Here is a 16,349-nt window from a genome sequence, read left to right on the forward strand (position 1 = left end):
CTATCTGGCTATTCCAACAAATTGAAAAACATTCAATTTTTGATTTTCAAAAGTCTTATTCTAGGATGGGCATGGTGTTTCCCATCTGTAACCCTAGCATTTTGGGAGGCTGAGGTCGGGAGGTCACTTGAGACCAGGAATTTGAGACCAGCCTGAGCAAGAGTGAGATCCTATCTCTATAAAAAATAGAAAAATTAGCTGGGCATGGTGGCCTGCACCGATAGTCCCAGCTACTCAGGAGGCTGAGACAGGATTATTGCTTGATCCCAGGAGTTTGAGTCTGTAGTGAGCTCTGATGATGCCACTGCTTTCCAGCCTGGGCAGCAGAGTGAGACCATGTCACAAAAAACAAAACAAAATGAAACAAAAACCCCCCGAAAACCCATGGAAAATCTTTTCTAATATTTCATTCTTACGTACAAAAGATTATGAAAATATAATATTATTATAGCAATCTGAAGATTTTAATCCCAGGATTAAAATTTGAAAAAATAAATAAATAAAATAAGTGCTCTTTCATTTATATTAAGAATTATTATTTATAAATAACATAGCATATTTCTATATAATCACAATGCTTTATGATATAATGCTATACAGTAGAAACTCCCAATTGTATTTAAATCGCAACTAGCAGTAATCATTTTTTGCATTCTAAAGGATGTGTATCCCCTTGAGGCAAAAAGCTTTCTATTTAGTAAAATATATATATATGTATATATATTTAGTATATAGTATGCATATATATATACGTATATAGTATATATAGTATATATACATGTATGTAGTATATATAGTATATATACGTATATAGTATATATATATACGTATATAGTATGTGTGTGTATGTATATATACACACACGCATACTATACTCCATTCAATCACTAACCAAAGTCATAAATTTATGATCCAAAGGCCTGAGAATATGAAAGAAGTCAGTGTTCTCCATACTGAGTATCAGCAATTGAAGATGGCTGCAGTTCACTTTAAAACCAAAGTTGTATATCCATAGTATTCTGCACTCTACAGTGCTGTGATGCCCCTCCTATGTTCCCTAAAGTTCAATAACATTTGCCTAATGACAAAACTTTGCATATGTTTTTTATATCAGCATATTATGGGTGTACAAACGTTTAGGTTACATATATTGCCTTTGCCACACATATGGACAGCTTCAAGCGTGTCCATCCCCCAGACAGTACGCACCAAACCCTTTAGGTGTGAATATACCCATCTCCCCTCCCTTACATATTTTCATTGTTGAAATTATAAGTAAAGTCTTCAGATTGTGGCATTTCAGAAAATGGTCGGTAAATCATAAAAGAGGCATAACTCAATGCAGAATGATAGCAGGATTGAGAGTTTCTCCCAACAGACAGAATAAAGGACTCTCCCTAAATTTATGAATGCCACAAAACAAGACTAGTGCAACATTGTAGAACTTGTCTAAGAGAAATATAAATACTGTGCAGGTATCCATTTATCAGAATGCTTACCATTTGAGGTTAATTTTAATAAGAAAAAAGCAAATGTAGGAAACAGCACAGGAAGGTTAAGCAAGCTGACTAACATGACACCTCCCCTGCATGCAAAGAGGATAAATATAAGATTTTCCATCTTAAAGAATCAGGTCACTTTCAATCTGAAAGTAAATGATTCATTTCCTTAATATTCCAATTTTATCAATATTGCTTATTATTTTTAGGTTCTGTCCATAAAAATATATATTTAGATGGGACATATTTAGATGGGATATTTGTAAACCTTTATCTTAAATATCTCACATTTTAAAAATAATGACTGGGGTCAATTTATAATCAACTTATAAATTGTGCATCAATTATTACTGTCCAGCATACTTTTAAATATTTCTATGAGTTAATTATTATAAGCTCCATGCAATAAACTCTGGTGAGTCATGTGAATTTTTCCTTGCTGCCTTTTCAATTAAATTATAATAAATACTAACATTTTTAGGAAATATTTGCACTTTTAATTCTTTGTCAAGACATGCATGCCTCATTTAGCTAACTTTTTCAGTAGTTATGATTCTTTCCAGTTATCTATAAAATTGAGTGACATTCAATCTCAAAAGCAGTGTTAGGTTTTCATGATACAACTTATGTTGCTTATGTCGACTATCTGATTTAACACATCTCTCTCTACATACAAAGTATCCATTCTAGAGATCCCTGAAGCTATCATAAGCTAGACAGTATCACATGGATATTTATGAATACCACAGCTAGAAAAATAATCTTAGAATTATTTAAATTTTGTGTTAGTCATTGTTAATATTTCATATCAATATATTTTTCTTATTTTCTAAAAGCTTAGTGACACGACTCAAAGAAAGAATAACCAAGGGGCCTGTTTCATTTGAACAGAAACTCACGCAATTTAATCTGCAGAGTTAAATACTCCTTCTTTTACTGTTGAATTTTTCTACCAGTACCACTGTAAATTGATATGTTTCTATCCTGACTATGCAATGATTTGAAGCTGAGAGGTTAATGATATTTCCAGTTTCCAACAAAAATCATTTGAACTATAGAAAATAACAAATTCACAATCCAGTAGGGGCCTAAATTTGGATGTTTTCTGAAATAGGGAGACTGAAGTATGACTGAAGTAATAATGGAAGAGATTTTTTTCACTTTGCTTTTATTTAAAACTCGATTACTATGGACATATATCACAAATGAGCTGCCTACTTTACAGAACTTCCCCCACTCACGTCTTGTTCCCAAGTCCTTGTCTGATAGAGTCAAATGTACATGAAGTTTAAAGGGACTTTGGAGGTCACCAGGTAAAACTGTCTCTTCTATCTAATAGGATGCTTGACAACGTCTCAAAAATATGGTTATCTTACCTATGGCTAGAGAATTAGGGTAAAGTGATATCTACTATCACTCATTAGAGTCACCTATCAGTTTTAGAATATTATTGCGGCTATAATAACCCCAAAACTACATATATCAATCTCCAATCATCTGTTCTAATTATGGAAGGATCGATATTCAAGGTTACATCAATATTTATGAATATTCCATAAACTTAGTTGATAAAGCAGCAGCAGGAGTTGAGAAGATTGATTCCAATTTTAAAAGAATTTCTACTGTGGGTGACATGCTATCAAACAGCATCATATGTCCTAGAGAAATCTTTCATGAAAGGAAAAGTCAATTGATATGGCAAACTTCATTGTTGCCTTATTTTAAGAAATTGCCAGAGCCAACCCAATCTTTCACAGCCACCATCCTGATCAGTCAGCAGCCACCAACATTAAGGCAAGACCCTTCACCAGCAAAAAGATTACCACTTGCTGAAAGCTCAGGTGATTGTTAGCATTTTTTATCAATGAATATTATAAAGATATGTACCTTTTTTAGAAATAACGCTATTGCACACTTTATGAAAGACTATAGTGTAGTGTAAATATAACTTTTATATGCAATGGGAAGCCAAAAAATTTGCACGACTCCCTTTATTGTGATAATTGCTTTATTGTGATATTTGCTTTTTTGCGGTGGTCTGGAACTGAACCCACAATATCTCCAAGGTATGCCTGTGTATAATATGAAAATCTCAAATATAATGGATTTGGCATTCTGAGAATACCTTAGTCCAAAAAACCCATTTCATTCTAACAGAGTCTTATATCATAGACTTCACAGATTACAGTATATTGAGGTGCTAGTGTAATAAGAATTAATAAGAATAGTACTACATTGAAACAAGTATTAAATATCATCTTTAAATTCAATTTAAGATGGCAAACTCATTTAGTCAGTAATGTGTTTATAAAAAAGTATTCTCCCCTTGTTCCTAAATTGTTTCTTCTGTTATTACAGAAATTCTTATGAAAGAAAAGTAGCTATTTTAAGCATAGTCCTGACATGGCCTTAAAAACACACAGGAAATATCAATACAATTTTTATGCACTAGGCTATTTTCTTTACTTTCTCCCTTTTAATGTCTTTGAGATAGCAGCATAGTCATCATGAACGAAAGAAAAATACTACTTCTAATACAGTTGTAGTTCATAACTAATTTGGTCAAATGATGAGTAAATGTAATTTAACTCTGCACCTCAATTCATGCTTTATTTGAAGGCCTAATCAGCTGGATATGCAACAACAACAGGATGAAGTTAACGTAGGATGAACTGTCTTACCATTCCTGCTCTCCGGGCAATCACAGTGTGAAAATGTCCATCTGACACCTTCTTCATGGTAGTGAGTTTATAGGTACCACTGCCTAAATTATAAGAGAATCTTAGTCTTTCTTCGGCAATTTCGAGGGCCAAAAATTCAGCCCGGTCCCCTGTCTGGTTGTCATAGTTGTAAAGCAATAAGGCATGACTTTTGATTGTTGCAAATTTGACATAAATATAGTTGTTATTGGGGTCCAAACTTGGAAATTCCATGTATGATAACTCCTCAAATCCATAACTGTTCAACTCGCAGTGTTTTCCAAAGACACCTATAAATGAGAAAATTGGCAAATTGACACATGAAATTCCAGTGAAGTTTTATTATATCATTTTGATTAAAATATTTTAAGTTACAAAGTGAATCATGCTTTTTGACAACTTTTTTATTATTCTCCAAATAATATCATCTAAACTAAAATTAAATTAGAACTAATTGATGGACTTTATGACAGGGATGATAAACTAATGTAATTATTTTTCATTGGCCAATTAGGGAATGTATTAAAATATGACCCACTTCTAAAACTTAAGGACTTAGTGGAATGGAGTATGCCTGATTAGATTTCTTTCCTGGAAAACTTTCAAAATTATTTTATCAATCTTTTTAAGGTTTTAATTAATATGCTGTAATTTTCAACCAAGATACTTCCTTCTTAATATGTAATTCTTCAAAACAATTTAAATTCAATTTAAGATGGCAAACTCATTTGTGTTAACTTTTTAAAAAAATCAATATCTATTTTCATGATATTTTCAAGGGTCATAACATTAGAGAAAGGGAATCATGGCTTACAGGGGAGGAAATAACTGTTTTAAGTCTTTAATTTTTCTTGTTTTGTAGTCTCTTTGGGTATGATTCAAAGAAGACTATTTTAAAATAGCTTTTTGTTTTTCTGAAATTCAGAATTCCCATTTGTTTGTGCTGGTCCTTTTTCAAACTTGAAAAGTTTTACTGATGTTACAACGCCACGCCAAAATTCTTTTCCCACAAATATTAGTAGACTGTGGTAAATGATTGGAAAATTAGCCTATGCCAATACATCATGATTCTTATTAACTTGCAAAGGTTTTATTTCTTAATTTTGGCTTTGTAGCTCTTATAAATGCATTATATTGACTTATTTATTTATTTTAGCATTAAATTTAGAATCAGAGAATTGTTCAGCTTGAAGGAACCAATGCCATTATTTTACAAAGTATTTAAAATTTGCCCAGGGTCACAGAATCATGGGAAATAGCCAAAATTTGAGACCAGATCTAATAATTGTTTAGTTGTTTTGACTATACCACATTTTGTATCTAAACATTCTTTAAATTAAAATGGCCTAGAAGCTGATATAAAAACTGTGCCATTTATCTTTTCCTTTTCTTTCTAGACTGTGATAATATTGATTATAAATGAGAACATATGTATAATTTATTATTTTAAATCTTTAACTGAAGTTGAAGAAAAGGTAAGCAATTATAGAAATGATATATTAATATCCTATATATTAGACATAGTAAACATGTATTGTCATATAATATATAATACATTTATTATATCTATCACATAATATTTATATTTTATATATTTATATGGCATACATAATTGATATTTGTGTATAATGAGTTATATTTACTTATATAAAATATATTATTATATTATATATACACTATATATATGCAGCAAGAGTAAATGAAGTTAAAGAAAAAGCAAAGATAAAGCATATGAATGAAATAGAATGATTACAGGCAAAAGATTTATACTATGTGCCCATTCTTGTTTCTCCTGATTAAATTTAAATTCATCTATAAAGGTGTACTTAAAATTTGAACATAACTATATGTAGAAACTATAGAGATACTGGAAAGATGTTTCACATTTCTATTCAAACTGATTCTGCATTTTCAAACATGAAAATTTTGTTGTGGATTTTATTTTCTTCTTAAAGGGTTTTGTTACTGTTTCTACAGAAAGGTAGCTTCTTGTTTTTCAAATATAATAATAGGATGTAATGAGTATTTTAAATCTGCCTTTCAAATAGAATGTCATGAAATAAATCTAAAGGTCAAGAGAAGTCATAAAAATTACTGTAATATGGAATAATGTGTGTATGTATTATATTAAATAAAATCTAAATTACTTAATGGAGAAATTTATACATAATATTTTAGTAATTACATATAATACACACATATGTACACACTATAATTTTAATATATAGGATATTATGCATATATACAGAGTGTATATATATTATACATATATACAGAGTGTATATATATTACATATGTAATAACAAAGCAATTCTAAGAAGTTATAATTATATAGGCTGTCTTTGTAAAGTCAGAAGCACTTTAAGTTTTTCCTAAAACAAATCCCCCAAAAATAAGCATCTAAAAATTTTTTTAAAATCCAAACAGTAAGTCTTTTACTGATAAGATAAATAGTGCAAAAAATTTTTTTAACTTCAAAATGATAGTTTAAGTGTTGTTCTGTGGGATACATGTGTAACTATGTCTGGCTATTTGCTTGAGGCATTCCATCTGCCATAGTTATTTGTATATTTCTTCTCATTCGATATGAGAAGAAAAATCCTTTTTCCTTTTAATTCTATCTTTGTAGTCTCAAATTATGTATTGGTGTGTCAAGGGTTTTCGTTTTGTTTTATTTTATAAGTGTTTATGTTGCCAACTAACAATATCTAAGTTTAAGTAATGTTTTTTGTCTTTACCAATGGAAGGAATGGGGAGAAGTCTACACTGCCAATTACATGTGATCTGTGTCTATTTTAATTTATATTCTGCTATTTCCCTTTCCGTGGAGATGTCTGGTAGGGTGAGAGGAAGGTGCATTTGGATCCCAAAACACTTCACCTAACAATCAACGACTGTTTTATCGGCTATACTACTGCAAAAACTTGTTACTATTTGCTACTGATTTTCTTAAATCCTCATATTTGCAACTAGAATGTAAAGGAGTCCTTAAAAATATAAACAACTCTGTTCAGTCATTTGAAAATCATTTTCCACTTTTCACTCCAATCCCCTTATCTTTTATTCTAAAACACAAGTAAAACCATAAAACCTGACTGCAGTGTCTGTAGAAAGCAGCACCATTTAAAATGATAAGAGACCACAGAAAGAAAGGAAAAATGTTAGGAGATCTGAAGTTGTGGTTATTTTGACCTTGATATAGCTTTAATTACTTCATGGGTATTCCTGGTGAGAATCTCAAGGACATTTTATAAAGGAAGGGCACCATGAATGTTATACTGGACTGAAAATAAAATTTGTGTTCTAGTCACTATATCATCCTGGGGTAGTTTTGTTTGAATTTCATTTTTTGACTTTGGACAAATCGCTCAATTTCTGGGCCTCAAAACCATTGGTGAAATATGTGGATCAAAATGAGATATTTTTATATTCTGTTTATCTATATCATTCTATTGATGTTATGCTTAATAAAAAATAGAGTCATGGAATTTGTTGAAAATGAATAACAGTATATGTTGCTAGTGACTAGAGAGCTCATATTTCAAATTCTATTCTGTACTAGAAATTGAACTTCACTTTTCAGGTCTATATAGCATAGTAATATATACAAGAAAAGTCTAGAAAAATCTTCTTTTTTGCTTAAGGAAAAGGACAGGGTCATTTGGAGATAAATTATATGTTTTGGGATTAAGCAGCCTTTAAATAAAGGGAATGATCACAAATTTATGACACAAAACAAGTTAATATAAAAGTTTCCTCCTAATTGTTCTCATAGTCCTTGGCTGGCCCAGTATCGGGTAACATTTGAATAAGACCTGGGAGGAATCCTTTAGTTCCTTACACTAATATGAATAAACATGTATGTGCAAAAAAAAGTTCTCTTTAACAACTTTCTTCCTCAAAATAACACATCAGTCTGAATTTTTGTGAGTCATGTAGTATTATCTACAAAAAAACTTATCATGAAAATTGCAAGTTTGAGTTATTAAATTTTTCTAATAGCAGTGGTTGGATTAATGTAAAGAACAAAGTAAAAAGCAAAACCAAAACAAAAAAAACACTTTGACTATTTTTAAAGATTTTAGATAGAAAGCAATGTCAAGTAGTGCTTAAAGGATGTTTTATTTGATAAGTTCTAGGCTCAAAATAAGGCGTCCATAAATATTTGAGGTGAAATGTCTTGGGGAGACAACATTGATTCAAGTATCTTAAGTCGATTATTTGTCCAGTAATTATCAATGCTATTTAGTAAAAGGAATCTCCATAATTTACTTAAAAAATTTTAAAGATTTAAGATTTTATTTTAGAAAACTTCCTGTATAAAATAATATTTTCTTAATCACTCAAGGCCATAATAAAACAAAATTGCTATGCTGTGTGCCAAAATAGACTGATATTTTCTATCAACAAATAAGTTATACTCACCAAATGGACAATGACAATAATATGAATCCACACCACTCTGGCAGGAACCACCATTAAAGCAGGGGTTGCATTCACAGTAATTTACTGAAGATTCACACAATTTCCCTAAAATGTATCAAATTTGTTTAAAATTGTATAAATATATTAATATCATTACAACATTACTATATGCAAAAATCCATCCTGAGGCATATCTTGGAGAAAAGAATTATAAAAACATTTTACTTGACATGAAGAAATTGAAATGATATTTCAGAGTTCAAAATATTATTTAGTTGTTCTATTATAAAGATGCATATTATACTCTTTAGGAAATAATTTACATAACTATTTTGGATGAAAAAACTGTTTTTAGGAAAATGCCATGGTGAAAATATTTCAATGCTTTCACTGACTTTATTTCCTTTGTCAATGTCCCTTCATCTTTTACGTTTTACAGATGGGGAGTTCAAACCTTTATAGCATTCTTTTCACTGTAGAGATTTTCTTGATTCAGATTTTTCAAAGGTAAGAATTCATCTTATTTAACTTGTTTGTCAAACTACAATTCTTCTACTCTCAAGAAATAGCCCTGAACTTATACATACCTGTTGTAAAGCAAAATAAGAAATGATAAAACACATCTAACATTTTCAAATATTTATGAAGATTTGTCTTTTTTCTGAAAAGATATCACCTAAGGAGCATATTTTACAGTTGAAAAAGACTTTTTTCATACATCATCTGTTAAGTTGAGTCAACTACTATCGAGTATTATGGGCCAGGCTTGATAGCAGATGGGAATATAGTATGAAGAAGGCAAACAAGGGTCTTACATGATGTTTGCATCTTAGTAGGGGAAATTAATCCATACAAAGAAAATATGTAGATTTCACAGGCCAAGGAGAAAAGGCCCTTGGAAGCTAATATTTTGCCTGAAAAATTTTAAGACTATGACACAGACCTGTTTAGGTCTTCTGTTCCCATATCCAGCTTTAACAAAGCTTTGATTAAATAGTTGATCACATGGTAGATCAAACTTAGGGTATAAATCCCACTTGTTTTTTGTTGTTGTTTGTTTATTTTTACATAAACTTAAATATGTTCTAATGCCACTGTTCTATAACTTTAAATTATTGTAACAATTTAATATATATGTTAGAACAAACCTAGTTTTCCATAAAATATATTTCATAAATTCCATAAAATAGTGAGATGTTTTACAGTTCTTATTTCATATTCATTCATTGACAGTAGGGCCTTAATTACCATAGAGTTTGTTTCTGTAAAGCTATTTTTGACTTCCCAACATGATTGTCCTAATGCAAATATCTCATGAAAGCATATACATTTTACATTCACAATTAGACCTAATGTTGAGCATAGAAAATGCATATCAGCACAGTAACTATGCTTAAAACATTGCCAAAGTTTTGTTTAGCTTAGTTTTTGTTTTTGTGGTTTGATTATGGAGCCATGATTGTTCTGGTCTGAAATTATAAGTGTGTGAGTCAGATCTCATGACACTGCTGAGACCATTTCTGTACATCATAGGATCATGAACACATTTTTTCCTTTATAAATAACATTGGGAACCTCCTTACAAGGCAAAATACTGAGCTAACAGAATTTCGGAATGCTTTTCTATCCTGAAGGGAGAACATGGAAATAAACAAGTTACTAATCTTGGGGCACAGAAATCAGGTTTTAAGTGTTGTAGCAGTGTGTTACGTTTGAGAAACAGGTAGGAAAACTTTACTACTGTAAGTTTGTACTTGATTTCAAGCCAGAGAGTTGCTGTTTCATAGAACTCTTTCCTATTTTGTTTTCCAGCTGGATATCTGACAGGCCATTTTAGAGATGTGGATTTTTTTTTCTTGATACAACACTGTAAGTCCCTAGAGAGAATATGTAAGACCTACTGGCTATACTTGTGATTATTTGCCATCAGGAAAGTCACATCCCACCCCTTCAATGTTTTTTCGCTATAAAAGCATACGTAATTTTCACGTGTGCTACTGGATGAAGTATGACTTTTGTTTTGTTGCTTTCTTTTTCTAAAAATTTAGTTTAGACTTGTGTTCAAAGTAACATGTATTAAATACACAGATTCATGTATTTTATAGTGTGGTCAACATAGCTTTTATATCATAAAAACCTGTTAGTAGATTACAAAATTGCCAAGACTGGAAATGGGGAACCAAGCATAACAAATTGGGAGGGGTACTGTCACGTATACTTTCCCAAATACTTGGACATATGTGCTCTCTAGGAAGAAGATACAAGTATAAAAACTCAAGTTATTGTTCCTAGAACTCTCAACTATATCTTTTTTGAACTTTGCTTGGAAATACTATCTTTATATATCTTGGTTTAAACAATGATAGAAATGTGGGTGTTGTTCTTTTTGTGTATAATTTACATAAGTCAGTTATCTTATTTACTCATTACAAAATGATATAATGCAGCCATCTGAGTTTAATTCAAATATAAACTATAGGCTATTGCAATTAGTCCAAAGTGAGTGTTGGAAAGACATCTGAAAATAAAGACTCCTTCATGTATTAAAACACACAGTGACTACAGAAGTAGTAGAAGAGGCTGCAAACTAAGAAAATATTAGCTTTGAGTATGAATATCCTTTAAAACTTTAATTCTCTTTGAGTATGAATATCCTTTAAAACTTTAATTCTCAATAGAATCTGATTCTTTGAGTATATAATATTCTAAGTAGAAAATGGTAAAAAAAAAACAAATTTAACATTTCATTTAACATTGTAATTTAAAATGATTTTATTTTCTTATTTTATCTTAGTAGATAATTATCAAAATGTATAAATAGCTTTGCTTAGGGTTAAATAAAGAAAGGCATTGCTGAGTTTGGGAAAAAATTGGTTAACTTATTGGTGGTAGGGTATCTAAATGTTTACCATTCAAAAATTTAGGTTGAGTTCTCTATGTAATGAGTAAACATTTTTACAATTCATGATACCAGGTCTTTAGATTCAAAGACAGTTTGAAAACTTAATGTTTTAATTTAAGGTATTATTTAAGATACCTGTTTCTTTTGTATGAACAAAGGGTGTCATAACTTTACTTAGAATCAAATCAAATGCTCTAAATGCACATTTCTCAGATTTGGAAAGGTTATACTCTATTACCCACTTAGAAATCAACAACAAATTCTGCATTGTTCTTTGCAAGTCTATCTAGTTAAATTGTAGCATTAATGGCATGATTATCAGAGAATGAAGTAGTTTGAATTACTCGAACATGCTCCTGGCAAAATAAACTGATAAGTTGAAGCACTGTGAAACAAAATCTTGGATCATTAACTTAATTAATGCTGCAAGTCAATTAACAATAATTGTCATTGCCTTCAGGCTTGCAAGGATACTGATAGGACTTGCACAAAATTAGGCATCCATACCTCTTGAATGCAAGAGGCCTTTTTCTAACAAGATATGTTTACTGTGATAGCAGCTGTTTAAAAGAATAAACTGATCTCATTGCTTTGACATCCATCAATTAATTGTGTTGACATACACTATTTATCAGAGATAGAAGGAGATGTGCTTCAAGAAGTGTAAATTCTTAGCACATGAGGAATAACAATTGCTGAAGATGAAAATAAATGCATAATTGGAGGCCAGCATATCCAAAGACTTTCCAATATTATGCTTTAAACTTCCAGGAGAAATTGAGCCTGTATCTTTATCTTCAGGGACAGAAGATGTGATGATGTGTTAAACATAAACGGAATCTATTGTGATCACCTATGGCCTTTTCAACAAGGATGTATCTTCAAGTTTTACTTGTCCAATAGCACATTTTAATGTTGAGCTATGTAGAGCAGAGCTGAATTTATTCTCAGCTGTTAAACTAGACCACCCCATGAGGATGCGATAACTTTTCATATTCTATAATTCATGTAGCCTTCAATTCAATATCTTAGATCATAGATACATATGTATTAGACTAGTACGAGTATTATTTTTGTATCTCTTAATTTATACACAGAGGGGGGGAAGGATGTGCAGCTATCAAAGTCCCCATTACATGTAAATTGATTATGTTATTAATAAATATAATTCTAAAATATGTTTGGTGTTCATTCTGAATATTTATGTATTTATGCTTATAAATTTTTTTCTTATTTGCGCAGAAAGCAGCTGTTTTTTGCACACTGTGCAATTGTTTCACATTATTGTTAAGGGCACTAGGAAGATGGTCCATCTAAATATCCTGCTTAATAACATTATGGGTTTTTTACATCAAAACAAAAGAAAAAAAATACCATGTTTTGACAAGGGTTGCAAGTAAAAAAAAAATACCTTTTTTACTTTTATATTTTTACCTTTGTATTTAATAACAAGCACAAATACAAACACGATTTCAATGAGACTACAAATGATTATGTATTGTTGCACATATAATAATCATGATAAGCTTACAAATACATGCTTATCTTCCACAAAAATGAGAAGCATTTAAGTTACTACAAGCATAAGTCATTAATGCCTTAATAAGTTAATGTATTGCCTAAGGTAAACTGCCTAATTTCATTCTTGGACTTAAAATCAAAACAAGACTTGCACCCTTTATCCTCTCTTACATCAGCCACTCTTCTATATCTTGAAGAAAATTTCATTTCTTATCTACTCACTAAATTTCTTTAATATTCTATGGTTTTCTGGTCCCATGATCATCAAGAGTAATATATGATGGTAGAGATTTTAAAAGAATGCCTCTTAGTTACTCCTTCCTTTATAAAAGCAACTATTTGGCAAGTTTCTTAGTAAAATTACTATGCACAGACTGTATATAACTTTTTATATCTCTAAAAATATTACTGATTATACTGTCAAATGACATAAAAGTGATGAATGGACAAATCTCATCCTGCCTGAAATATCAGGACTTGGTTGAGAACATAGTAAAACTTCTCCATATGGTAATAAACCCCTGGCATTATTCCAAATACTGCACCTAAAATGCATCCAGATGTGTGAAAGTGAATGGAAAAGGTTAAAGGGACTATGAACTAAACATGTTATAAGAGATCCAGGTTTAGAAATAAGCTCTGTCTACATGCTGCCTTTTACAATACCATTCATTACAATGAAGGACTTAATGCCAGGGATGTACTGCAAGCAGTGAAAAATCAGGAGCAGGAAGACAAATGCTGAGGTGGTTACTGGCTATAATTGTGTTGGCTAATTATCGTTCTATTAAATGCATTACATTTTCATTTGTATAGGAAAAGAAATACCAGATTTGTTGTTATTAGGTTAACATTTTCCTCCAGGATCCTCTGGAATTCTGAGGCATGAATACTATGAAATATATGTTTTTTTGATTTACTGAGGTATATTGACAACTGATGTAATTTTTTGTATCATTAAATTTTGTGAAAATTTAGAAATTAATGTTTTGCATGGCCTATGCTACAAAAAACTTTATTCATTTTTTTCTAATATTCTTTACTACAGCTAATTGAAGTTCTATTTGGTGATATAAAAATGAAATTATAGGAAAATGTTCTTAGCAATGAAACATAAAGTGATTGTAACTGAATATGTTACAATCTATTTTTTTAATACTTCCTTTAGGTTCTTTTTCTAGTAACTAAGAAAAAGAGATCAGAAATGCAAGTTATACAAACAAATTCATCCCCTTAAATCATTCATTCATTCAGAAATATAGTTATTTCATATTTATTATATGTGCATGGTTACAAACTTAAAATAAACCTTAAAACTATTTCAGGAATAAATTGGTGACAATATGGTAATAACTATATCCCTTCACATTTTTTTCTATAATTTTCATTTTCATAGTTGCATCCTTATAGGATGTTCTCTACACAAAATCTCTGTCCGGCTAAGACATAATTGCTCCCTGTGGGATTCTGAGGATGAAGTCTCTCAGTCTGTTTTGATTCATAAGCCCCTCACTCTTCTAATCCTTAGCACAATTTCTAACTCCACACTCATATAGTTTGGATGTTTTTGGCCCCTCCAAATCTCATGTTGAAATCTGGTCCCCAGTGAAGAATGTGGGACCTGGTAGGAAGTGTTTGGGTCATGGAGGTAGATCCCTTATGAATGACTCACTCCCCTCTCTGAAATAATGAGTGGGTTCTCCTTTATTAGTTCACATGAGAGCTGGTTGTTTAAAAGAGCCTGGAACCTCTTGCTCCCATTTTCACCATGATACACCTGCTCCCTCTTCACCTTCTGCCTTGATTAGAAATTCCCTGAAGCCCTCACGAGAAGCAGATGCTGGCACCACACTTCTTGTACAGCCTCCAGAACTGTGAACCAAATAAACCACTTTCCTCTATAAATTACCCACTCTCAGGTATTTTCTTTATAGCTATGTACATGGACTAATACACACATAAGATATGCGGTGGTATTTGTGGAAGAGAGAGACAGTGTGTGTGCACGCGAGATGGGGAGTTAGTGGCTGAAGGATCATTTTAAGCAGAAAGCTCAGAAAATCTTGCAGCTACAATTTGTAATTCCTTAGACTTTGAAAAAATGTCACTGATAAAATGCAAGGGAAAGCTCACAAAAGTAAATAGAGTATGAAAAACATAGGTGATTTGAAATATTTCTGATGGTCAAAAAATATGTGACTATATACAGTCCTTGAAGAAGCAAGGCTTTACTAAGGCACTAGTATTTAATGAACAGTAACAAGTAAAATTTAGCCAGCATGAGTAATTTTTTAAAAATTCATTTTATGAGGCACACATACATGTAAGTATGAATTTTGTCTTTTGGATTCTTAGCTCTGACTAGATCTTTAAGATGCTTTAGTGCATCAGTGCTATCTTCCTGAGTCAGGGTACCTGGCAGAGATTAGCTAAAAACATTAACTCAAAAAGATCCTTTAGAAATTCACTTTACAAAGAACATTAACTGTACAATATATTATTAATTTAAAGTATGGATTAACATTTGTGACTATGTTTTTTGTTATATTATTTCCTGCAAAATGAAACACAAGAAATAAAACTATCAGACTTTATCTGCTAGTTTTACTGGCTGATTTGGTCATATAGAATTTGAAACAATGAATTACATGATTTGAAAAAATGTAAGAGTCATATTAATTACTCAACTTTATGTTTGTTTACATCAGTCCTGATCGGTTGGCTTATCTCCATCTGTGCAATGGAGACTGCAGTCAACTCCAAGGGGAAGTATGTAATGTTAATATATAACTTCAAATAACCTTCCTCACAGAAACAGGCTGTGTTATAGACTTTGGCAGCTCTAGCGCTAGAGTCACTAGAGTGTAGGTTCAATTTCCTGCAATGTAAAATAGGCAAAATAATAATACCTTTTTATGCCAGATATTATCTGTTGACATTCAGCATCATTCCTATCTTTCTGTATTGCAGGGGCTAGAAGTCTGAAAACTTCCTTTTCCAGTCTCCCTTCCAGCATGGTTTAGGTCTATATTCTACCGGTGAAAAGACTTGAATGATATTTGAATGGTGAAATCAGCTTATGGTACCTTCACACACACCAGTGGCACTTTTCCTATTCTCTATCAAGACCAAATGCTTTTGCACTTTCTTCATCCTAAGACTTAATGTAAACTCAATCTAAACCTATGTGAATAAGTGAATTCTACTATAATAGGACAAGCAAATAAACCTTTATTGTTGAATTCTCAGTTGAGGAAGTAATTTTTGGAGGGTGGGTGGGAAATTTTGGGGAGTGAGGAAAAT

At 31.3% G+C, this 16,349-nt stretch overlaps 1 protein-coding gene across 2 annotated transcripts in view; it reads right to left on the reverse strand.

Moving 5' to 3' along the window:
- Window positions 1-16,349, reverse strand: part of FAT4 (FAT atypical cadherin 4) — a 157,490-nt gene that overhangs the window by 15,551 nt on the left and 125,590 nt on the right. The window contains exons 10-11 of one of the 2 annotated variants that reach the window (XM_012784166.2): window positions 8,624-8,728; window positions 4,181-4,488 (exon numbers count right to left, since the gene is read on the reverse strand). In XM_012784166.2, coding sequence (XP_012639620.2) covers window positions 4,181-4,488; window positions 8,624-8,728 — 413 coding nt within the window. The remainder of the gene's footprint in view (window positions 1-4,180; window positions 4,489-8,623; window positions 8,729-16,349) is intronic. The other variant, XM_076010637.1, reaches the window with a different exon arrangement.

Source organism: Microcebus murinus, chromosome 15 (genome assembly GCF_040939455.1).
Source record: "Microcebus murinus isolate Inina chromosome 15, M.murinus_Inina_mat1.0, whole genome shotgun sequence".
Lineage (NCBI taxonomy): Eukaryota > Metazoa > Chordata > Mammalia > Primates > Cheirogaleidae > Microcebus > Microcebus murinus.